Source organism: Meleagris gallopavo, chromosome 3, assembly GCF_905368555.1.
Source record: "Meleagris gallopavo chromosome 3, MGAL_WU_HG_1.1, whole genome shotgun sequence".
Classification (NCBI taxonomy): domain Eukaryota; kingdom Metazoa; phylum Chordata; class Aves; order Galliformes; family Phasianidae; genus Meleagris; species Meleagris gallopavo.
In genome coordinates, this window is record NC_139406.1 from 46,612,384 (window position 1) to 46,639,152 (window position 26,769).

At 35.1% G+C, this 26,769-nt stretch overlaps 1 protein-coding gene across 1 annotated transcript in view; it reads right to left on the reverse strand.

Annotated features, from left to right (window-relative positions):
* Window positions 1-772: 772 nt before the first annotated feature.
* Window positions 773-26,769, reverse strand: part of SMCHD1 (structural maintenance of chromosomes flexible hinge domain containing 1) — a 76,477-nt gene continuing 50,480 nt past the window's right edge. The window contains exons 32-48 of the mRNA XM_085220836.1: window positions 25,439-25,596; window positions 23,841-23,956; window positions 22,768-22,829; window positions 19,893-19,980; window positions 19,450-19,581; window positions 15,130-15,279; window positions 11,432-11,558; window positions 11,146-11,265; window positions 10,017-10,102; window positions 9,016-9,138; window positions 8,556-8,743; window positions 7,947-8,056; window positions 6,491-6,561; window positions 4,901-5,072; window positions 2,843-3,001; window positions 2,130-2,247; window positions 773-1,189 (exon numbers count right to left, since the gene is read on the reverse strand). Coding sequence (XP_085076962.1) covers window positions 1,081-1,189; window positions 2,130-2,247; window positions 2,843-3,001; window positions 4,901-5,072; window positions 6,491-6,561; window positions 7,947-8,056; window positions 8,556-8,743; window positions 9,016-9,138; window positions 10,017-10,102; window positions 11,146-11,265; window positions 11,432-11,558; window positions 15,130-15,279; window positions 19,450-19,581; window positions 19,893-19,980; window positions 22,768-22,829; window positions 23,841-23,956; window positions 25,439-25,596 — 2,089 coding nt within the window. The 3' untranslated portion in view covers window positions 773-1,080. The remainder of the gene's footprint in view (window positions 1,190-2,129; window positions 2,248-2,842; window positions 3,002-4,900; window positions 5,073-6,490; window positions 6,562-7,946; window positions 8,057-8,555; window positions 8,744-9,015; window positions 9,139-10,016; window positions 10,103-11,145; window positions 11,266-11,431; window positions 11,559-15,129; window positions 15,280-19,449; window positions 19,582-19,892; window positions 19,981-22,767; window positions 22,830-23,840; window positions 23,957-25,438; window positions 25,597-26,769) is intronic.

The following is a 26,769-nucleotide window of genomic DNA, read 5'->3' on the forward strand; positions in this document are numbered from 1 at the left end:
GTATTTTAAGACTATTTTTTAAACCTCAAAAAAATTTAATTTGCTTTAGGCATTTAAGGAAGCCAACAAAATCTACTGATGTATGTTTTAAAACTAGAGAAATCCTTACAAAACAAAATTCTGTTCAGATATTTACACTTTCCTCATGATTATTCTACCTCCTGTTTTAGTTTCTAACTCTTAAAATGCATACACAGACTAATCATCTTTCTTTTTCCCTTTGTGATCTCATCATTTCCTACTGAAATCCTTATGTCCCAGTTACACTTTTGGTATCATGGACCAATTTTTATCTGCTTAGCAGTAAGGCTGTTCTGTGAGTGTTGCTGAAATAGAGATATTAAGAGGTTAGCACTGGGACAATAATACATTTCAACTGCACCCATGAAATGTAATCCTTTGCAACTTTCCTTGTCCATAGAACAGCTTCCTAGTTAAGCTGTTAAGCTTTTCATACTCATAAGTTATTACTTTCTTTCTCCATTAAGGAGAAATTTCTGAGGGAGTTATAAATTTCTATGTCAACATATTGGACGTCACCTTAAATAATGGCTTTTTGTTAACTATCTTGAAAACTACAAATGGCTGTGGTTAGATTTCATTATATTGAGTCTCCAACCCCCTCCTGTTAATTGATTTACAATTCCTTGACAATCCATCAATCAAAGAAGAGCAGCCTTGAAAGTTCTCTTCCCCAAGACAGCCTGTCTTTCTAAACAAAAAGTTTCAGTCTGCTGACTCAGTTATTACAATCAATTACATTAACAGTGTGTTGTATTGCAGGAATTTTATTGAAAAGTTTGAACTTTTTTCATAAATAAAAAACGATATATCTTAAATTTCTTTTTCCACACATGAACATAAGAACTCTGAAAACTTTTGGAAATGAAAATTAACTATACAAAAATTGGGCTATCAATGTTAAACACTTAAATTTTTCTTACTACTAACTGAAATACATTTATATCTTTTATCAGTATAAAAATCTTCATAGTAATACGTAATACAACATGAATATCTCCCTTAACTGCACTTATTCACATTTTCGATATATAGATGTTTCCAGCAAGAGTCATCAGTCTATGCCTTTCTCTTTCGTGCAGTTCCATTAAATTCTGAAGGTGGTATTTGCAGAGGTTGCTGTTGCTGTAGCTGCTTCTTAGCAGCAGAGGAAACCCATTCTTCTGAGCTAAAAGAACAACAAAACAAACATCACAGCACAGTAGGTTATAAGCCAAGATCTTCAATTTTATATGCACTTCTGCTACAACTGAATGCAAATACACAGAGCACCAACTAGTACAAATGTTACAAACCCCATTTTTATGCAAAGCTTCTTATTCTCGTCATTTTGAAAAAATTATTGATAGAATCAGGTTAAATATTAGATAATTCAAGTACATAACAACTTAAGTTCTGAATGTAGATAAAAAAGCAACGTATGTGTATGATACGTAATATTGTGAAAACTCATACTGAGATTTACAGAACACAACTGAGTAAGATTTAAATAATCTGAAAAATATGACTGAAATTCAGCAAAGAAGAGATAAAGAATGCAAAATTCAGTTCCACATAATTTTAAGGACATTATCTTACGTTTCACTTTTTTTTTTTTTTTTTTTTTTGCATATGTATGTTTATCAATCACAGAGGCATTGCAGAATTAGATACAGAGAGATAACTGTGTTAAATACCACCATCTTATTTTGGACAGTTAGCTAGAGAAAGCTACATTAGAATGACTCTTTCTCTGCTCATCTGCCCAGTATTTCTCACTGAACCTTAAAAGAATTTACAGACCAAGCCATCTTGGATGCTTCTGCACATTAAGAGTTGAAAATACTGGAAATATGTGAATGCATAAAGATGCCACTCACTTTATAAAGGGAAACAGAATTAAAATTAGTAAGCAAATGTTTAAAACAAACTTAAGCAACAGCAGAAGCCCTAAAGGAAAAAAAAAAACTTTGGAAGTCAGACATATGCCAACTCTATTAATTGTCGGTTGTTGTATATAAATATTAATTTATAAAAAATCTCTCAAGCAAAGAAAAAAAGCTCCCCAAAACATTTTTTGCTTTGAACTCAAGCTATGGAAAAACAGTGACTATATTTGAAATACTTACCTATACAATTTTTTTACAGTTTCTTTTCTCATTCTTTTGGGAGGGATGGGGGTGTCAGGCATATCAAGGATTGCAGGCTGAAGTAACAATTCAGAGACTTTATCTGAAGGAGTCATACCTATTAAGAAATTGCAGGTAAGAACTAATTAAAAAAAAAACCAACACATTTTGCTTTAATTACAGTTGCAACAGAGTATATGATGACTTTTGAAGTATATTTTGAAGATGCATAGTTTATTTGATAATGACATAAAAAATATTTGTACGAAATACTATCTGTGCAGAATTAGGGGTGTTTCTTTTTAAAGTGCAGTGTTTTGGTTGTGTCTCCTTAGCAAAAGCAATTCAGCTCTTTGCCTACACAGTCATATCAAAAAGAATTTCAGTGTTCTCTACAACTGGGCAAGTTAGATGTACAATTACATAATCTCAATGAGATCATGGTCTGATGTTTAAAAGTCACTAACTGGTCACATTACATGAATATTTCACAGGGCAGCGCTCATCTAGGCACTACCCACATCATCCTACACAGAGTTTTTACATCCTTTAATAAAAATTAAATACCTCTAAGCCCTTAAGCAACTTTAAGAAGTTTCTTTCATAGCTTGTACTTGCTAGTTTACAAGTGTAGAATACATCTGGATGTAGTTAACGGTTCTCCTCCTTTACCACAACAATTGGTGTTAACAAAATCTAACACAGTAACATACCCAATTTTTGTTCAATAAGCATGAGGCTTTTCTCTTGTTCGGCAAGCTCTTGTTTTTTCTTCAGCATTTCTGGAGTGTTAAGCGATCTCAAATGTAAATTAAGGTCTTTATTCACATCATCAAGTTTCACAACTGCTGCACGATACTGCTGTAGAAGATCTAATTGAAGAATAAAATATAAAACACAAAGCAGTAAATACACAGTTATTTAGTGTACGATCTGTAGGAAAACATAAGATTCACAAGAAAACAAAGCACTATTTAAAACCCCACCCAAACTCACAATGGATCAGCTGTTGTTAATATTACTGTAAAGAGATGTTGGAAAAAAATCATATACAGTATTCTGGTTTTTGTTTTTTTGTTTAACTCTAAGCAGTTATTTAGATCACAATAAATACCAGGAAACTGAACATTTCTGTGGCAAACAGTTCTTTACATAGCCTGTTGCTTGCTTGCTCCTCACTGAACTCTCTACCTTCAGTGCTATTGAGTGTGCTTGTAGTATTGTTTTGTTTTGAGTGTCACAGAGCCAAAGCTTCTGCTAATGCGTTGAATTCTAGTCCACCTTGTGGAACAAGAGAAAATTTACTGAGTTTCATTTTGTTACATTTATGGGGACATTTAAACGAGGCAAGAGCAGTACAGTTAATAAGGGTTTATTTTGCTGACAAAATATGTTACTCTTGTTAAAGTAAGAGGCAAATAATTTTTCTTTGTCCAAGCATTGAATAAATATGTCAAGAAAAAAGAGTGCAAGCATATTAGGCCAGGCTCATTTGTTTTACTTCACCGCATGAGGAAGCTTGCTTAACTAACAGAGGTTAACTGAACACTGGATTATCTGACCAAAAAGTCAAATTTAATTCACATTTGGTAATGGAATTTGACTGCTGAAAATCTATAAAGAAATATAAAATGTACTAAATCCAGAATATTTTAATTTGTACCTCAAATGCTTACTATGTTATTCCTAGATGCAATATGTTTCAAAGCAGGGCTGGTCTCTTCTCACTGGTGACAGACGAGGGGAAATGGCCTCAAGTTGCACCAGAGGAAGTTTAGGCTGGATAGCAGAAAACACTTCTTTACAGAAAGGGTTGTTAAGCACCGGAGTAGACCCCCCATGGAGGCGGTTGAGTCAACATCCCTGGATGTATCAAAAAACCATTTGGATGTGGTGCTCAGGGACATGATTTAGCGGAGAGCTGTTAGGGTAGTATGGTTAAGTCGTGGTTGGACTTGATGATCTTTAAGGTCTTTTCCAACCTGAGCAATTCTATGATTCTATGATCCTATTTTTTTTACTGAAAGGCCTAGGAAAGATCTCTTCAGTCTTTTCTTTTTTTAATATATCACTGAAATGGTCAATGTTGTTTGCTCAAATATAAGACAAATCCAGAAAGTGCATGTGCTTTCTTTCTTTCCCCCAATCCACCTTAACTATATTGCACATTTTGTTACAGAAAATCTTCATATCCTTCATTTTGAAAATTAAATACTTAATAACAACTGTAATTTGTGAATAAGTCTTTTCATTGTTTTGTAAGTCAGTCAGGTCAATTTTTATATGTCAAAAGCAACTGCCTTTTAACCCCATTTGTAACATTCATTCAGAAAAGAAGCATGCAACATAAATCGTAAGTGATCCTTTGGGAAATACAGTGCCTATTCTTGTTAGGGAAATAATGTAGATGATGTTGTGTATGAGTGACAGGAACAGTATTTTTTCTTCATAGAAATTACTTGCACAGTAAAAAATTCTAAGTTAATGTATAGCATTTCTGGAAGAGAAAGGCTTGATACTTCTGCTTTCAAAGATGCAAGAATTCAATGATCTCAAGCTCCTCATGCCTGCTGTTTGAATGTTTACCAATGCTTCAACTCTTCCATTAATGAAATGAATAAAGTGAGAGAATGTATCATGATTTTTTTTTTTAATCAGGAAACGTAAAGGAAAATTAACAAATAGGACATTTTACAGGTCATATTCTTAAAATAACTCTACGCTAATTTAAAGGTTTCCTTTTTATGCTACATGAAAGAATATTAACTCACCTATCTGCCCAGTGAAAGCAGAGTACAGTTTTGGCACAGGTGCTCCAAATACCATTCCTCTCAGTTTGTCCATTGGAGGAGCTTTGTTCTGAAGGCCTCCAAATTTTCCATTGCTGCGAATCCTGTCTCCTTCCCTAGTCAGCAATGTAGGGCAAGGTGTAATTTTTACTACCTGCATAGGTACAAAAAGTGATATTAAAAATTAGTAACTTCATTGAAAATTAAGTTTTCAGAAATGCTGCTGTGAAGCTAAGCATCTTTCAACTACAAAGTTGCTACTTCTTTAATAGTAGTATTTTATGAAATTATGTTTCTTGACTTTTGCTTTCAAGTAACGCGTAAGATTCAAAGCATCTGAAATCTAAGGGATTTATTTCTTGTAATGTGTTCAATACAACTTCCACAAAGTTTGTGAAATTTACTTTTAGTAGATAAAACTCTTTTTCCCAAACAAACCCAAATGATCAGTCCCCTAACACTGATTAGTATCTACATCTGACTCCTCCTCGTCTCTCCTCTTTGACTCTGCAGTTAAAAAGGTTTTTTTAATACGAAAGAATCATATAGGGTATTCTCAGCTAAAAAGTGGTAGATGTGTTTTCTGATAACAATAAAATGTATACACATGATGAAAACTGAAATACTCGTAAAGTCAATCAGTTGTTTTTTACTATGACTATCACCATATTTCTGAGATGCTCTCTGGAAACATTTAAGACATTCTTTGTTCCCAAGGTGTATGGGAACTGCTGAATCACGGTCTGAATCTCTAATTGATCACCTGAGGCGAGCAATGAGTCAGCCAAGGGAGCACAGATGAAGGCAATTCACCTGTGCTGAAGGAAGGGGTGGAGCCTGGCTCCACCTCTCCTAGACCCATTTAAGAGCTGACTGCCAGTGGGGACGGATCTCTTTTGGCAATCCACTCTGCTGGAGTCTATTTTGTGAGCCCAGGATAAGGTGAGTGTCTTTCTTTTCCTACTCCAATATAATAATTATATTGGCCAAGCTCCTGGATATACTATCCTATCTGTATATTCATTGATTGTACACAAGGTTATAATAAGCAATAGCCAGTAAAAAAGGAACCACAGAAGAGCTGATTTTGCCCATAATACAGGACTTCCTCAGAGACTCTTGTCTTTGTCTGCTTAAACATTGGTAAATTGAGTCAGGAAAAGGTCTAGTAAGTCTTATATGAAGTTCTTAAACATTTCAGTGTATGTGAAGTTTCATGATGAGCCTCAGACTTGTTTTATAACATACGCAGGAACTAGGAAAGTACTCAAGAACTTGTGTTTAATATTAACAGTAAAACTACAAATGTTGGCCTCTAATAACGTGCTCCCATGCTTCATGTCAACATTCACATAACGGAATTTCTTTAATAGATATAATTTTGTCAGTGCCAATAATAAGGATTCTATCCCCTGCTGGACAAAATAATACACTTATGAACAATAAGCACACCGTTATAAGTAATGCAGTGCTAAACTTAGCAATTAACTACTTAACAGTTGCAATATATTAAATATGTAGACCAGTAATATATTTGTTTCTAAAAAAATATCAAGAATAACTGAAACATACCTCTTTTCTGTAATGGTTTGCAGCATCCAAGTTATCTATGATGATAGTGTCACCCAAAAGCATCCCAAACACTGGAAAATTTAAAGAAAAATAGAACTGAAATTTCTCTGCAGCAAAATAAGTTTTGAAAAAATAACTCTGGGGCATCACTGTTGTGGCTTTTCAGATATGCGAAAGGGAAAAAGCATATGTATTCTTCAATTACATTTTATTCTGAGGAGATATTAATCATGCAACCTTCTGTACTGACTAGAGAACTGATTAAAATTTAGTATGTTTCATTGCCTTGTGACATAACTATTTCGCACTGTACTACTCTTTTGGGATCCAATATTTACAAACATGTATATAAAAACAATGCTAAGCTTTAGGAAATTATATAGATTGCATTCTGAGTCATCTTTGAATGGTGTTCTTGGATTCTTCATATATTTCTTAGTATTCAATGGATCATCAAAGAAAAAAAAAAATATTAACAGATTGATCCAACTGATCTTAAGATCATCTCCTAACAAAAGATCATTCTGTACAAATTTTAAGTAGCCTTGCTTAAGATGTATCAAGCTATGTATTCCTAAATTTCTCCAGTATCATCTTATGTGCTAAAAGGGAACACAAAGAAGAATTTATAATTAAAGTCTCTGACAGTATCTAATATTCTGAAAATTAAGGCCAGACTGGATGGGACCCTGGGCAGCCTGGTCTAGTATTAAATGGGGATGTTGGTGACCCTGCATGTGGCAGGGGGGTTGGAGATTCATGACCCTTGAGGTCCCCTCCAACCCTGGCCATTCTGTGAAAATTAACTGGACCACTTTTTTTATAATGTATTTTTGTTAATAATCGACAGGAACATTTTAAAACTGAGAAGTTTATACGTATGATGAAAAAATTATTGAACTAACTATAGATTCTAACTTTTGATATAAGGATCTAGTTAGTTTAAGCAAAGCAATGTAGGAAAAGGTAGGTATTGCTACACTCTTAGAGCAGGGGAATGCAGTTCCCCAAACTGGAATAAACAAAAAAATTGAAATATTATTCTTATTATAAATATTTAAGTATAAAGATATAGTCACATACAGTTCGGTCAGAATCTGTATTAAACCACACATTACATACTTCTGAGAGAAGAAAATTAAGAAGTGGTAACTTCTGCAGTAGTTAATAGAAAGCTAATATCACGGTGGTCAGGTTCTGTTTTGGATATACTAGGGAATTGGATAATATAATAAATTAGACTGTGGTCATTGATAGTATTTTCACAGCTGCTGTCTGCAAGTACTTAACAGTAATGTCACACTCCTTATACCTGCAAGCCTCATAAGGAATGTACACTGGTATTTGCAAATCATATGTCCTAATGAAGATTACTGAATGAGTTTTCTTTTGTGCTGCTTCTCTACTTTATTTATTAAAAAAGTAAAGTTACTACCAATTTTTTAATATCATTCACCTGTTTGACAATGCTCTACATTATCTGGAAATGTTAACAGATCTCTGGCAAATACAGGATTTCCTACAGGTCTGAAGCAGATTTTTCCATTTCTTAAGTGAGGTAAAGGCCTGGTTAAAGAAAAGGGAGAGTGAGGAAGAAAAAGAAAAAAGTAGTTTATCCTTATTTCATTATTGCTTCTAATAATCTACTCAAATCTAAAACTGAACTGAATGCATTTTAGCATTTCCATATCATAGGATAAATTATCAATTTATCAACAATAAATTTTAAGGATTGTAATTAAAATTAGATTTCTTAAAGTCAGAATATGATTGGAAGCACTAGAATTATTAAACAAAAGAAAAGTTAATGCTCTAGTGCTCTAGTAAACACAGAGGTGAATAAAGCAAATGGAAATTTGTCTTTTCAGGAGCAACATCTTATTAAATAAATATTTAGTTAAATATGTAAAGCTAGGTTTTCAGCTAAAATTTCAAAGGACATTCAGAGTTTTACAAAGTCAGAAATTTTACACTCTCAAACTTTAATGCAATTTTAAAAAATATGAGATAAATATTAAACAACTATTTAATACATATGTAGAAATTTCACTTTTTTTTCCCTTACCTGTTCCAATCAGGGAGTGTCTTGTAAATAGAATCAAGAGGTAACACTTGCTGTCGACCTTGCGTTTCATCAAAAATAGAACGAGCAGCTTCAGTAGTCAATGTGACTACACAGTCCATGTCACTGGCGAGATGCCAAGAGATAACTTTTGCTGCTTCGTTATCCTCAATTTGTGCTAAATGTGCAATCTGTACCACACAAGTTAGAACAGTCAAAACAGAAGTCAAGACCATGTCCCCTTTTCATACCAATCACAATACTCCTGCAACTACAATCAGACATATAACTCCTCCACTGATGGCTTCGTAAGGACAGCCGGTCATTGGATGGGATGTGACTGCTATCTTTTTCTTACTACTTCTCAAGAATTATTGAGATATTTAGCTGGTTAATTTTTCCATCACTACCACTTCCTAGAACTAACAAAACTAATCTGAAGGCTCTTTGGGAGAAAACTCACCTTCCCTAAAATATCTTGGTTGCCTTTTGGATAGTTTGGGAGGGTACAAGTCCTCCTTGGCTGTTTCATTAGTCCATCTTGATCCAACATCTTTTGTTTTATAAGAGAATCCACAAACTGAAGCTGAGAATTGAAAATTAGAGTTAGCGAGCACTTATCACAGGGCCAATGTGCAGAAGCAGTTATTTTATTTGCTGTGAACCACATTCTAAATAAAATAATTCCCTAATCTGTAAAAGTATAGGGGACCACATTGCATTGCAGCTATAAACTTTTTTTTATTACTATACTTTTTTAAGATTTCAGGAATCTTTTCAAAAAGAGTTACTGGATCTTAATTACAGCCAAAACTGAACAAAATATCAGGAATTGGTAACCATGAATGTAGAAGAAGAAACTTAGGTTTCATTGTTGTATAATCTATTGCTTTGTGCTTTATAATTGTAGCTCATTTTTATCTGATCTAAAGATAAGAAATAATTTACACAATTATTTTTTTTCAAAACACAAGTAGTTTGAAAATTTCCTTAAAAGACTTCCTTAAAAATATAATTGGATCTTTATGAAAAATTAGTAGTGGGATACATTGTCCTGAATTTTTCAAGTCAGCTTTTGCAGCAGCAGCATTTGAAATGCTGTATTCTCTGAAAATTTACTTTTGTTTGGTCTATTTATGCCAGAATATATCTAGCATATATTGATCAGCTTTTAAAAATCCATTATTAAAAACAGTATTACCAGCAAACCACTGCTAACCTTAGCAGAAAGGCAAAAACAAGATCAGGATACAAAAGTATAGTGGTGAGACTAGCAGAACAGTTAAAAAACAAAAAAAAAATCGGCAATGATCTATACATTTTCCTCATGGTTTAAACTTCCAGAGTTTTGTTAGCAAGTGTTTGTATAATTACTAGGCATGATTTAATAATGATGCAGAGATTGTATTAAGATTTAGATTTATTTTTAAGATGGTATGAAGTTTAGTAAGGAATAAGCCATACTGTGTTTGTCTGTGGTAATTCAATTTGGTGTTTCCTCAGTTCATTCCTCAGGTGAATTTCTCTTGTTTCAGCTTCTTTAACCTGACCTGAAACCAATAAAAGCAACAGATAATTAGGATATATCAGAAATCAAGGGAGCACTTACTGCAGATTCTCTTACAACTGTTCAGTATTTTCAGACTTATGCCACCCACTGTTGCTGATATCTATATTTCTCAGTTCCAGCATAGAATATCAGGATTTGTAAAAATAAATAAATAAAATCTTGTGCTTTGTCCATTTCATAAGTAATTTCAGCAGAAGTCATCTTCAGTTTCATGAAGCGATGGAGCTAGCATTCAGGTGAGTCTGAGAATATAAGCTCTTTTTTCCTTCCATCCTCAGTTCTTTCCAAGTCCTCCAACAAAGAAAATGGCAAGAGGGAAAGGAAGAGTGGTAGCTAGCATTACCCTCTCGTTTCCTATATGAAAGGCCAATTCTGGGACACCGGCTCCTCAACTTGTATCTCAGCTGAAGTAATTCTGAAAAAACTAAGCTTCCTACTTTCTCTATTCAAATTGGTTTATTCATATTTGAAAATATTTTAAAGCATAAAGCATAAGGTTGTACCCTAGTTTACTCTCTAGGAACGTGCAAAATTCTGAAAATATGAAGCAAAACTTTGTGCCTTTTATAGTGGAATTCTGGAATTTGCATTCATAATGGGAATATGCAGTGGGCAAGTTACAGACACAAACTTGATCAACAGGCAGAATGATTCAAAGAAAAAATGCTAAGAAAATGTTTCCTCCTTCTCTCCCTTTTTTGTAAACAATTGCTTTCACACTGCTTTTAACAAACTTCATTCAGTATTGCATTTGCTGAAGAATGTACAGATAAACAATGCATATTTAGACAAGTTTTGAACACAGGGTCAAATGCACGAAAGAAAAGTAACTTTATTCATACATGTGTATGAATCTCTTATTGAAAGAGAATGATCCATACAGTTAATTCCCTAAAATTTCCTGCTAATGCAAAGCACTTCTGGCTCCCCTCTAATTAATCTCAGGACTTCAGTGCTGATTTTTTCTCCTTAAAGGAAAAAAAAAATGCCAGGAAATTTATTTATATACTTGGTTGCACTCACATCTCATTTCATTTACAAGCTGATTAGTAGTATCAAACCAATTTCTATAAACGCCTATGGAGTGAGATAATTGGTCTCTCTCCCTTGTAAGTGTTGCCATCTGTTGCTGCTTCTTGAAATCTACATGAAAAAATACATAGATATAATTAGAAGAAATTACAGTAACACAGTTAATTTAAATATCAGCAAAAATCTATTAGGCTGTTTCACAGTTTTCAAGCAGTATTAGGGAGCTAAACAGTCTGTTCTAGGGGCAAACAAGGATTTTAGAGCAACTGAAACATACCATTATAAAACATAAATGACAGACGGTACGGTTCCAAAGGTTTTTTCAAAGCTGGCAGATCTGGCTCAAATACAAGAATATATTCAGTACTATCTCTTCCAGGACTGTTTTCAGCCAGCACTAGGTTCTAATTAAAAAACAAAGAAACATAAGTTGAGGGTAGTACACAAAATAAACAATGTTTAAATAATAAAACTTATAAAACTTCCTAACACAACTTATATATTATGCTATTACAGATTTAAATATTGGCTTGGAAATAGCTTTCATTTCCCATCCATTCAATTTTGCAATAAAAATATACTTATTTTATAGGAAGTATTTTATTATTTAAGAACTGAGGTTGTTTTACCTGCTTAAGTAGTCTTATTATTTTTAGTTATATATTTTATTGCAGAGACATTGTCAGAAAAAATATTTTCTGTATCACCCCATAGGCAAGATTTCCTCAGATGTACTTCATACAGCATTGTGAACAAATGTAAACAGAACACTAAGAACCAAATGCATAAACACAGAGAAGGAAAAACCATCTATTCCCAGTGCTGAATTAAACTTACTGCTGTGAGCATGGAATTAGACAGCATATCCAAAATGAATGAAAAGTATATCTAAACACTGACAAGAACATCAATTTCTCAGAAATTTCTTAAATATATTAAAACAAACAAACCAAAACCCCTCTCCTTTCTTTACAAACACAGGAAATATTATTAAACCATAAAGAATGGTCATTAGAAGTAAACTTAATGGAAGTTATATTTAAGTGTGCTGTTACTTTGGGAAAGGTATCATGCATAAAATGAATAATGTTTATAATAAAACTCAATGTTTCCACCTTTAATGCATAAAAATTGCTACTCAGCTGCCCAAATCGAGAGGTGGTTGCAGCCTAAAAGAAGAGACATATAAAACCTTCAAAGATGGTCTTCATGACTTTCAAAAAATATTGCAGCTATGCATTTAATCAGGATAAGTCTGCAGCAGAAATACCTTTTCCTTTGAAAATTTATGCTAATAAATATCTAAACATTTTCCTTCATTAAGCAAGTTTAGCATTCCTGAACCTCACCACAGAGGTAAACATGTCAAGATTATCACCTGCATTACATTGATGCTAGTTATACATGATTATTGTTCTTAACATGATTATAGTTCTTAACTTCAGGGTACTTCAAAAAACACAATTTTTTCCCATCCCCCTCCAATTATTACCATATAAAAAGTATGTTAAAACATACCCAACAAATCCTTTCTGTGTGAGTTCTGTGAGCTGCCTAAAGTGAGAGAACTCACTGCAAAGAACACAACCATAAACTGCTTGAAGAAGAGATTCACTGAAATGGAATTGCTGCCAATGGGCAAGTGAGGAACAGACATTACTAGCAAAACCATTAGGATTTCACCAGATCACAGTAAAAAGGCAGCAGAAAAACACCAAACAAAAACCAAACCAGCCCAGCAAAACTCAATTAGGAAGAAAAAACATCTGCTTACAAAAAAAAACAAAACACAACTAATAAATGAACAAAACCAAACAACTCTTCTGCCCCCTCAGGTTATGCAGGTTGTTAGATTAGACACCGAAGTGAGACTGGAGTAATTATGTCACAAGGACTCCACAGAGTTTCCTAGTGTATGAAGAAATTCCTGACTCCTACATCAGTGAGGAGTCTGAAAAATTATTCTGTAATTTTATCTGACTAGGCAGAGTCCAGTCTCTGAGGTTGTTATTCACCTCAACAACATGAAGTTATATATATATATATATATATATATATAAGTTTAATATATAAGTTTAAATTTCTACTACAGGTGTAGATGCAAGATTAGTGGAGAAAGGTGCTATTTTATTAGACTACTGGTTACAGTCAACCTACTACTATTGCATTTTTTCCCATCCCACTTGCAGCAGAAAAACGTGTTCACAAAACTTTTGTCTCTGAAACATGCACAGGAATCCTCAAAGATATTACAATAATAAAACTGCTTCAAGTTTAATTGGATATCTTATTCAGATCATAGTGAAAAAGGTAACTGGAACTCAGCTGAGAATGTGGAAGCTTTTGTAAGAGAAATAAAAGATCCCTATGGAAGCAGGGAGTGGGAAATTTATTACTCTTGAAAGATGCTTGGGGAACAAGAGAAACTCAGAGTGCACAGTTAGTACAGTGATTTTATCTGACTGCCTACATTCAATCTATGTTTGTTATTTTTGTCACGGATCAGAGTAGACCAGAGCTCGACAGATTGTTCAGCAAAAAGCACTTGTGCATATTAACTGTATTTTTCTGTCCTTAGTTATTATCGACAGATGTGTGATTATGCTACGTCATTAAGTTTCATCTGTGTAGTTCCACGAAAGTAGTCCATGTACTGGGTACAAGACAGAAGACATTTGTATGCAGGATTTGTACATTTTAGTGATTCTTCTGAGGTTTTACTGTGATGATTTCCAAGACAGATTCTCTAATTGTTGCTAAGGAGAATCTACTTCCATCTAGTGCATACTGACGCTGGTCTACTGGGAAGCAGCACCCAGTGAACAAGTTAGAAAAGGTAGCTGAGAAAATTTCTTTTAAAAGTTTGTTTTCCCTTCAGTACACCCTCTGCTTGACAATTTCCATAGACAACAGGCTGATAAAACGTGACAAATAGAGGAACTAAATGAAGCAAAGGTATGTTTTTCCTATAAAATACTTCTGTGATACTTCAGTAACTTGATAAATAAACAAACAAATCTATTTTAGCATGGGAATGGTCCTGTTGACTAAAATTCTCTGTAGGCTGTTAGGAGAGACGTTGTGAACGTTCTACACAGAACAAATGGGTAGCTCTATCCCAAGTTGTTTTTTCCGATCAGCTTTGAACAGTTTCTGATTTTGTGCTCGCGTGTTTTAAACTTCATCTTTTATAATACACTTTATAATAACTGTTACAAATGGAATTCATACGTTTTAAAAGTTCAATCTATATTTGCTGAAAAAAGTGACTGAGATGGTACGACTACAACACACAGTATTTTCAGAGGCATGTAAGAGCTCTTCAGCAAAAAGTATGCAACAAAACAGACACTCATATTGAACTATGGCAAAGCATTTTTAACAGTCAAGATGACTAATTAGTAAAACAATATGTAAAGGCAAGTGATAATTATTTTTTTCTGCAATTCTTCAAATCAGAACAGGATACCTTTCTGTAAAGTATATATATAAACTCAGTTAGCTAGATAAAACGTAAAGAGAGTAAGATAAAATTGAATTAAATATATGTGAGGAAGTTAGACTAAATGACTATAAGATATTAAAGCCAGAGAGTATTCCAAATAATAATGTAAAACACAACTAATATTAAAAATTTAACTCCAAATTAGTAAAGTGTTATCTACATATGAAATTTAAATGAGAAGAATTGTCAGGATCATCCTGAAAATCCTAATCTCTAATCAAGTTCCTGAATATAAGCTTCCCTCGATTTGCAAGAATCATCAGTTTTAAGAATGACTTTCCTCCACCCTTTCTGAAAATCAGCAACCAAATAGAGAAGAAATAATTTATCTTCATATCACGAAGGCAGCCTACAATAAATGCTAACCCTCCACAGACCATGGCTAAGCATAAGATCAGGTTTGAAATGGTAGGAAAATAGGCTTCAATAGACTTATAGCTCATGGAACTGTGCATTTCAGTCACACTTACAATTTCAGCTGATCCTCTGTCAAATGGGAACTCAATTGTACTGATCTTCCCCTGAAACTGTGGGATCTCTGTATCATCTTCATTGGGGCTCTTAATTTTTGCTATTACTCTTCCAATTAAGTCAGCTCCAGTATGATTGTTGTATTCATCCTGTAAGTAAAAAGACAGAAAAGTTAGCTTGGAGGATGAACAGGAACCAAAATAATTAATTCATTTATAAAATCACAGAAAAATCTAATCTGGAAAAGACCTTTAACAAAATCATCAAAGTCCAACTATCAACCTGACCTACCAAGCCCTGATACTAAACCACGTTCCTTAGTGCCACGTCCACACCTCTCTCGAATACCCCCAGGGATGGGGACTCCAACACCTCCCTGAGCAAGCTTGCTTCAATGCTTCACCACCCTCTCAGTGCAGAAATTCTCCCTAGTGTCCACAATCCAAACACCCTCAGTGGAAACTGAGGCTGATTCCTCATGTCCTAAGAAAACTATAACCTTCTCATTGCAAATTCCTTTCAGATAGCTGTAGAGAGTGATAATGATTCCCTTCAGCATCATTTTCTCCAGACTAAACAGCCTAAATTGCCTCAGATGCTCCTCATACGTATTTTTTTCTAGTCCCTTTACCAGCTTCACTGTTCTTCTCTGCACAAAGACCCAAGGCATGGTCTCACCTGTGCCACCTACAAGGGGACAATCAGTTCCCAAGTCCTGCTGGCAACATTATTTCCAATGCAAGCCAGTTTTATCTGTGCTGTAACTGTATTTTCAGATATCTCAGAAGCTGAGGTCTCCCATGAGAAAAAGGACTAGCAATCGTATGACCTCTCCTAATTGCCTGGAGAGTAATTCACCTACCTTTTTGTCCTGGTTGAGTAGTGTCATTAATAGATATCCACCATAACAACAGCTTTATTGGCCTTTCCCCTGACGTCTACCCATCTCTCCTGTAGAGGCTGTAGCCATCTAATACAGCACTCCAGGCAAGCAAGCTGTCCCATCACATCTTGCTGAGAGCAGTGACATCATAGCACAGAGACTTAACTAAAACTTCCAGTTTCCTTACGAATTGGGTGTATATAGGTTCTGACAGCAGAGGGGCTGTGGGATGGCCTCTGTGAGGAGATGCCAGGGTTATCCCATGCAAGATACATCTGGTTCTGGTTGGCTCCAGTGGCCCACTGCAGGGCAGAGAACCTTCTGATGAGCTGCTCCAGTGCTAGAGTAGAAAGTCCCCTGAAGCCCCTTGTGAGACCACAATGGGGGAAGTGCAGTCCATGGACTGCAGCCTGTGGAGACGATCATGGTGATGCAGGCATCCACACTGCTGACATGCTAGGACCCTAAGAAAGAGCAGACATCTAGGCCCTAAAAGAATCATGGCCTGTGGAGAGCCTACAAGGGAACAGATTCTTCCTGAAGGGCTGCAGCCTATGCAGAGGACTCATGCTGGAAAAAGGCAACAGAGTGAGGAGGAAGGAGTGGCAGAGAGGAGCTGTTATGGACTGTAAACCTCATTCCTTATCCTCCCTGCTTCTCTGGGAAGGGAGATGGAACAGGCAGGAGTGAAACTGAGCAAAGAGTATTTTAGGGTTATATTGCCTTTGTTTCTCACTACCCAAATTTATTCTAACTCACAATAAATTAAATTAGTTTTCTCCAGGCCATGCCCATGGTGGTAACTGGTAAGCAATTTCCCTATATCCCTGTGAATGTTTAAAGTTCAGGAAATTTGATGTTTTGTTAAGGAAGATACCATAAGAAACTGACTTCTGGAACAAAAATTATATATACAGCAGAAGTTTCTCTCTGTGTTTTCCCACTAAAATCTGGAAACATGTTTTCCTGTAGCAACAAGATATAGATTTTAATTGAGATATTTGAAAGCAAGGACTGCACGTTTATGTTTTGGTTATCTGTATGTAAAGAAAAACAAGCTGCACCTGTCACATACTACAAATTACAGATTTACATATTTTTTGTCAAGCTAACCTGCAAAGTTGTGTAACAAGGCCAAGAGAACTCCGATGTCAGAGAGCAGCAACATATCTACAATATAACCGTAAATTATTTTCGCAGCCTTGCGTACCACAGTCACTGGATGGCATTAGAAATGACATTGAGCTGTACATGCAGGAGAGCACAGAAAAGAGAAATCTGAGACTTGCTCTTCTGCAGCATTTCAGGATTTGCAGGTTATTGAGAAGGCTCAGTATAACTGAAATTTCTCCTGCAAAAACTTCCACTAACACCAAATCTATAAAAAGTTTTAATGAAATATGTATAATCAGATAATACTTTCATCCTTGACCCTATAAGCTGAAAGTATGCCCCACATGGGGAAATCTTGATTGATCAGTCAGTACGTTTATTTTTATATCTGATTCACACAGCTTATACTTGACTGGCTGAGAGTCTTCCATTCAAATCTGCTTGGACAGATAAGTTTCCTGAAAGTCAAGAAGAACTGCTTTGTTGTCTGTGTGCATACACTCACACACCTCTTATTCCATGGGTCCAACTATGGGCTGGGGCTGTTTTTTATTCCTAAGAGAAACTGAGAATATTCTGCAAAATGAGAACAGGTAATTCTCTTTTGGGTCGCTATAGATTAAAGAGGTCATCGTGAAAGGCAGGTTATTCCTAAGTTCGCATGCACATACCACATTAACCTGGAACTGTAACTTTCCAGAGCAGGTCTCTTAGCAAATACATAATGCTTAATAAGAACATTAAATAATGAAGTAGAAGCACAGAATGATTTGAAATGGAAGGAACCTTTGAAGATTACATAGTCCAACCTTCCTACCATGGTCAAGGACAGCTTCCACTAGATCACATAACCCAAAGTCCTATCTAGCCTGACCTTAAACACTTTCAGGGATGGAGCATCCACAACCTCTCTGGGCAACCTTTTGCAGTACCTCACAACTCACATAGTGAATAATTTTTACCTTTCATTTAAAACTACCTCTCTTCTAGTTTAAAGCCATTACCCATTGTCCTGTCATTACATTGTAAATGCTTGTAAAAGTCTCTTTTCACCCTTCTTAGAATCACAAAGTCACAGAATCAGAATCATAGAATTGCAGAGGCTGGAAGTGTTCCCTCTGAATGACATTCCTTCCATCTGAAATGTCAATTCCACCACTCAGCTTGGTGTCATCAACAAACTTGCTGAGCGTGCACTCTCAATCCCTCTGTCATTATTAAAGATAATAAATACTACTAGTCCCAGTATGGACCCTGAGGGACAGATCATACTGATCTCCACCTGAACACTGAGCCTTATAACCAAAACTCTTTGGATGCAGCTATTCAGCCACTTTCCTATCCACTGAATAGCCCACCTTCAAAATCCATCTCTGTCCAGTTTAGAGACAAAGATGTGTGGGATCGCGCCAAAAGCCCTATGGAAGTCGAGGCAGATGACATCAGTTGCTTTTCTGATGTCCACTGAAGTAGTTCTTCCAACACAGAAGGCCAACAGATTGGTCAGGTGCAATTTGTTTTTTTTGTGAAGCCATGCTAGCTGTCTCAAATAATCTCCCTGTCTGCTGTATGTCTTAACATAGCTTCAGGGAAGATCTGTTCTAAGATTTTCACAGGCATAGAGGTGAGGCTGACCAGTTTCCAGAGTCTTTCTACTCTTTTAAAACATGGGAGCTATGTTTCCTTTTTCCCAGCCACTGGGGACTTCACTTGACTACCATGCTTTTCAAATATGATTGATAGTGGTTTGGCAACTACATTAGCCAGTTCCCTCAGGATCTTGGAATGCATTTCATAGGGTCCCTCAGACTTAAGGTTGATCCAAAGGTCTTGAATCCAATACTCATTGACAGCGGAATTTGCCTTGAGGTTAAAGGGACTAAATAGACTTGAGAGGAGTGAGAAGAGTGACTGCCAGTGAAGACTGAGGCAAAAAAAACAAATAAACAAGAAACCAAAGAAGCTTTCTCCATGTCTGTTGCCATTAGTTTAAGAATCTTTTAATATACTTTAAATTAAATCTTCAAAGGCTTTTTTTTAGGTTTGTTTTCAATTACTATAACATGTAGATGTGGCATTTAGGGACATGGTTTAATAGGCATGGTGGTGATGGATTGGTGGTTGAACTAGATGATCTAAAGAGATCTTTTCCAACACCAGTGATTCTGTGATTTAAAATAAAATAAACATTTAATGGATTTAGCCATACTTATTAATATCTTAAAACAGAAGACAAGACAATAGCAATGCTTTGCAGCAAAAATCATCTCATTTTTAGTGGTCATATTTCCCTAATAATGATTTTGTATAAAAGTATAGTTACCATTATGTGGAGGTGTAAATCCTTGACCAGAGTACGGCTAGTGATTGCTCGCACATTGGAAACTGCTGGAGTAGCTGGTAAAGAATCAGGTAACAAGCGGACTGGGTCATTAGGTACAACTTCAACTATAATCTATCAGAAAAGAAAGAGGAATAAAATAAAACAAACCAAAATGAAGTCTGATAGAATTCATGGTAATTCACCTACACACAGCAGTTGCTCAAAAAACACTGAAACAAATACATGTGAAATTTAGTGACAGTCTTGAAGTATATTTAGGATGATCATAAAGCAGTTGTACTAGGTTACAAATTATCAAGTTCTGTTACTCTTCCAAATTTCTGCTTAGTTACAGAAATATAGTTTTTTTGCACAGTACCACAGTATTTGATGGTTCTCTATTACATGATCGTGGCTACATGTAATTAATTATACTTTCAAACCTGGTCACTGTTGAGCATGTTTGTCTTATCCATTGCAAAAGTAAACTGGATACTGTAAGTGCCCACTCTCTCTGGAATCACTTTATCCCTAAAGTAATAAAAAAACAAACAAACAAACAATCAAAAGTTGAAGTGACAAGTGAACAATTCAAATTTGGAGTAGTCTTCCTAACTGGGCAGAATTCTGTTAGTATATGTAATATATATATTATGTATGTAATATGTTAATAAGTAATACTCCTCCATAATAACTTTCAACAAGAAGGCCACAGAAATTTCTCAAGAATCTTCTAGAATTCTTCTAGAGTAAGTTTTTTGGAAAACCGGATGAGGAAAATTGCCCTCATGAGTTTGCCTCAATCAACTGACAGGACGTTTGTTATGGCCCCATTATTTAGAAGTCTATTCTGTTTTCACAATGAGTCCAATGAATTCTCATAAAGCCACTGAAATGGAATGCAAAGATATTTAGATCTTCTACCACAACAAGTTCTTTCAAAATTCAATCATTTGGCTTGAATTTATAAATATCTGAGTAGATGATTCCTTCTGCTACACAGAAATTATACAAAGTTGGGTCATCACCAATGGGCAAGGTGGAGCATATCGAGAGAGAATCCCTAACATCAAAATATGAAGGAAAGACAGATGCCTGCATTTCTGTGGATAGAAACACAACTTCACCAAGGACGGCCACAGGTAGTAACCTGGATGACTGCTGCAGTCTTCCAAAGAACACAATGGATAGCAGTGACTTATAAATACTTATAAACCTTTGACGAGATGCAAACAGCTTCTGAACAAGATTCAGACAATGTTCTGAGATTATGACTTGTGACAATCTTGAATTGGCTCAGAATTGGATTCTTACTTTCAAGATATATTTTATCTGTTTTGTCTGAATTTTTTTTTGAAACAGAATAAGGTTCAAGATTCCCAGAAATGGTTAATCTAAAATAAATAAATAATCTCAAAGTTTTAATATATCTGCAGATTAGGGCATGGTTTTTTTGTACATCAAAAAGAGCAAGCACAGTTCTACTTTCTTTTCTACGTTTTATCCAGGTTTAAGTCTTAAAGTAGCATCTGCCTTGTCAGGACGCATTAACTGCATTATTGAGTTGTAAATAATCTGCTACAGATCTTGGTGTGGCTGAACAACATCTAACCAGACATAAGCTTTAGAAAAAGAAGAAATTGCAATATTGTTATAGAAACTGTAAGATTGCATTAGGTGCAATGTTACTAATCTAGCATTAAGAAGATGATAATCATCAGTGACTATGCCAAGGACGCACAAACAAGAGAGAAACCAGGTGGTCAACAGTGATGTCATTACAGACACTAGCAGCAATGAGTAACATATACTTTCCTAAAAGTACTGATTAATGATTAGTCTCTATAAACTGTTAGTTCTTTCGAATGTCTCAGAAAGTTAGGGAGTTTTACATTTGCAGCCTACTAGGAAATAACAGAGAATGATGTCAAGATTTTTCTAATTCCAAATTCAATTCTGTGCAAGTTAATTTCTATCACATTCACCTTTTACGTGCTTCCCTATGCACTATGTAGGTGAACGTGGTATGTACTTATTTTCCTGAAGGTACAACTACGCTACACAACGTGTCTTAATAATGTTTTAGTAGTTTCTTATGTTTTAGCTACATCCATTACCAAGTGTTTCTCAGAATAAGCAATGTCATAGAAATGCATCTTATACTTGATAGAAATCTGCATTGATCCTTGCTTTCTGGAGAAGTTCATTTTGTAACGTTCTACTAGCCACAGAGAAAGTTCTGCTCTCTTAAAAGCAAAACTGTACCCTTATTCTGGAGTCTTCTTTTGCTACAGCTATCAAACACAGATTTAAAAGGTTGTGAAATCTTGAATGCCTTTGTCTTAAAGACTAAGATCTTAGTAATAATACCAAATACCATGCCTAAATAGCTACAACTCCTACTGAGATCTACTGCAGTTTTTTTTGTGTTAGTTGTAAACTTTTACATGGAAGTCTTCATATACAAATAAATTACATTGGTGAACACTATCTGAGAAGCTAAAAGACTGAATAAATGAAAGTTATATCGCTTTCCCAAACAGCAGATTATTGGCTGAATATAACAAAGGAAATAACAGATGGTGGTAAATTTACATTGTGTATCATGCTGAGTCAGAACTTTGGATCTGAGCTTTGTCTAACCTGCTTCCCAGGAAAACAAAGTTCCTCTGTGTTTTTTTTTTTTTTTTTTTTTTTTTTTTTTAATGGAAAGGTTTAGCTGTGAAACACTGGTATCTGCTGCATACAGGCGATCCTAAAGACTACATTCTAAAAACAGAAGGGAAGTCTAAAATCTGGATACAATAGCTTGAAGCAGCAACCAAGACTACAACTATTCAACTTATCCCATGCCATAGCATGCCTGCCAGACACAGATTTATAAGGAATGTGGCAACCAGATGACAGCATATCATGAACTCTGGTCCTACTGCCTGTCATTTAAGACACTATCTCTGGCTGACTTGTGGTTCAAGACTAACAGCTACAGAATGCGTTTGATCAGAGTTCAATCTGTTTTGTCTTACCTGCAATTCTACAGCAGTTGAACATTATGCTAAAGAGAATTAAGGAAGGTTACTTGCATTGCTAGCATTTCTCATGTAATATATTACCTTAGATTCCCTTTCATTCTCTCTTCTCACATTAAAACAAGTGTCAAACATATCTTGGGAAGAATACAATTCTCATACTCATCACAACATGCTAATACATTTCATAGCACTGCATCACACTAAATCTTTAACAAAATTATTATCAAAAACTACATATTTTGCACAATAAGCTGCATCAGTAATTACAAATTAAGTGCTGCTATACCTGAAATAAAAGAAGCCATCTTCCTTGTCATCCTTTATTTTACTACAGCTAAATGCTGTAACCTGAAAATATGCAAAAATGAATAAATGAATAAATAACATTGCATACTTTGGTATGTACTTTGGTTGTAGTATGCTGTCAAGTCTTTATGATTTGAATGTAGGTCACTCTGAAAGTAATACCTCCTATTTATTTCCACTGAAACTACAACAGACATAAAAAAACACAACAACACTGTTTGATACAGCAAACTCTCAGCTACAAAACACAATTTTTCAACAGTCACCACTATTAGCTACATGTTTTTGCCAGATATGAGCTTGCATGCTAAGCTGGTAAAATCTGCCAGTAGGTGGTAACCCACTGTCACTATTGCCACTACTGAAATGCACCACCCACCACCTCACTGTGCTCACATTCACTTGTTTGGTCTCTGTAAATGTTCAGCAAGCACAGATGAATGACAACAGATGCAATTTTTTCTGCATGGAGGAATTCAATGACACTCCTTTGCTTTACATGCACTTCCATGTCAGATGCTGTTTTTGTCAGCCCCTTTGCTGCCATTTGTTGCACAGCAATAAAATATAATGGAATAGTGGCAGGAAAAGTTCAACCTCTACTGCCATACTACCAACATCTGCCTCTGATGTCATGAGCCACCATAGTAAAATACAAAGCACTTTTTTGGAGCAGCCCTCATAGCACTGATAGCACACAATAATTCAATGAGACTACCTATAATTTAGATGCTAATTTCATATTCCTAATCTTGGAACTCTCTTTTTTGCAAACTTAGGATCTCAACTTTTAATAAGCTCTCTGCTATTTTTCAACTTCTGCAGAGTAGGAGCATTTCTGTACTTACTTTATTACTATAGTGATATGTGAATAGTCTGACAACTTGTAATACAGCAGACTGTTAAACAGTTATAACTGATAAATAATTCTTATTATTTAAAATCTAGAACAAGATACTGATCTAAGTCAAAAATGTGAAAATGTCCACTATAAAAATCTTTGTCCTGTGTTAACATTTTGATATCCAATTTGAAAATGTTTTGATGACTTACATCAGTTGGTATCCTATTTCCGCTGCCCTGTCCTTTCCACATTTTCATAGAAATACGTGCTGGACTAATATTTCTGATAATATTGTCATCTTCAGAAAGAACACTAACCATAAAATCTGCAGAATGAAAGAAGATAATTATTTAGGATTATTTTTATTGAAAATTAAAATACTAAACTTGATGAATTTCTAGATCTCATTCCTACCTAGGGGAAAAAACAAACAAAACCCACATTTCAATTGAAACCCAAGCAACAAAAAATTGAAATGGTGTGGAAATCAGTCTGCTCCTTCTCCTGCAATTAGATGAGATAATAATCCTTACTTAGGGAAAAAACAACAAAGCACCTGATTATTCAACAAGTTCTGAAAAATGCCCACTAAATTCAAATCTGCTTTTCCCAGGCTATCACCCTTATTAAAAGCAAGTCAGGCTGCTTCTTGCTCTTACAAGAGAACAATCACCAGCTGGTTAAGTAGTTGATTTATTTCCTCATGACTGCAAATTCATATCTCCCTCCTCTTTCAAAAGTACTTTAGACATTGAACTACTGGATAAAAAGGCACAAACCACTACCATTTTTTCCCCATCTACTAGCCACACTGTAATAAAAAGGACTCAGAATAAGAACCTTAATTGGTTTGGTTATTCTTACAACTAATATGACACACTTAGTAGTAGAATATACAGACATATTTAACTCCCCCATTTGCTACTGACTGATACTACAGTCAAAATATCGGTCCTTTTAAATCCCAACCAAAGTAATTTAGTTTTTCCTATAAACTCCACAGAAAGTTAAATGGCCTAAAAGAAGAGCAGTGTAAGACAGAAGAAAGCAACCATTCTAGTTGTAAATGCTAACTGAATACTTTGACACTAGAACTACAGGTAGCTTTCAAGCATATAATTGAAGCTGCACTGTTTAACAGAATTAAACTTTGCAGATTGAAGGAGGACTGTACTTTGATGTGTACGAAGAATTCAAGCATGATTACAGCTGTACCTGAGTTCACCAGTAAATTCAATAATTAGGAAGCTAATTAAATGAGACTGTTAATAAGGAATTTAATCTATTTTTATAATCAAAATTTAATATCACATTTACAATTTTAACTCCTGAAGAAGTCCTCTACTCGTCTTCCTCTCTCAAAACATGGTTGACTTAAACCACACATACTACATCTGAAAACATATATTTTATGTATGTTACTTCTCTATTATTCTTAAATCTTCAAGTACTGTAAACTCAGTGATGTTTGAAAAAGCACGCTCTTCCATGTTGTCTGTGAGATGGAAGCCTCTCTCAAGTTAGCTTCCATCTCCACTGTACCAATGGAATACACGAAGTATGACAGTTGCTTTTATTCACGTGCTTCTCATCTTTTAGCTGTCTCATGAAAGCAGCCAACTTAGTCTTCCATTCCTTTAACTGTGTAGAATGGAAGTACTGGGTTTATTTATAAAATTGCATATAAGAATACCTTTACAGTGAGCAGAATTAGTATACTAGTATCTGCTTACATGGAAAAATACTGGTAGCTAGAGACCTGATCTCCTTGGAAGACTGGCTTCTATCATAGAATCTTTATACTTACCTGGAAAGGTGCCTCCTGCTGGAAAAGAAGCATTTTTGTCATATTTAACATTCAAGCGGATAGGCTTGTCAGGATCAGGAAGGACATTAAATGTAATAACAGGACACTCTAATGCAATCTTGTTGTACAAAGCTCTAAGCTGTAAAGTGTGCTCTCCCCTGAAATATAAAGAAATCATAAAAACGGTTGTAAAATCTCTTTTGAAAAGACAACTATCAACATACCTCAAATCTGAATCACATACATGAAAGCATAAGAAACAAGATCTTAAGAGAATTTCAAGATATCAGTAGTAAAGGGGAGAAAAAATAGAAGGGTTAAGATGAAATTAGAAACATATGAATGAAGTAAAATCATAGTTTTAAGATACTCCTATGATAGCTTATTAAATTTAATTTTTAATATTTCATTAGCTTGATCCTTTCATTGTCTATCTGTAAGTTGTGAAAGACAGTACGGTAGAAAGCAAGCAAAACTAATTAAAATGCAGTCTAAGGAACAACCTGCTTTGACAGTTTCCAAAGAGAGAATGTGTTAAACACACATCTAGCATTGCTAGCACATAATGACTTTGCTGCTATATAATAACTGCATGCTGGCTGTATTCCCCAGCCACTTTTGGGTGTGCTAAAAAGGTAGGGTGCTGCCAACTGAACACAGTGGTTTCTAGTAGCCAGTAATATAATGATAACTAATTTACCATCCACCAAGTTCTGAACTTTACAAACACAGTTTGTAATATTGTTACGGATTAACTCCTGTTGGTACAAACTCAAAAATATTAATTAGCATCAGAAGAAAAAGCACTTAGTGTTAGCTTCTAAGCTATCGAAAGCCAATCTGGTCTTATAAGTAAAGCTCTTATGAGCTAAGCATAACCAAGTTTTAATCAGTATTTCTCTTCAGGAAATTAAATACTTGTAACAAAACACTCAACAGACCTTTCCCATAAAACTTTTCTACAGTAGGCACTCGATTAACTTCTTCTTCCTGGTCCCTGTCAGCCCGTAAAGAATCTTCCAATCTTTTATTGTTGATATTTTACATTTTTAAAATGGAAATGCTGTCTAAAATTACTCAAAACTATTTAGATCTGTGTCTCATAAAAGCACGTCTCCCCAGGAAAGTGGTCACGGCACTAAGTTTGCCAGAATTCAAGAAGCATCTGAACAACTCTCAGTCATATAATGATTTTTGGGTAGTCCTTTCTATAGAGTTGGACTTGATGATACTTATGGGTCGTTTCCAACATGGGATATTCTATGATTCTATGCCTACTAATTTCTGATCTTGAGCATTCACTAAGAAAAAGGAAACAAGCAAACAAAACA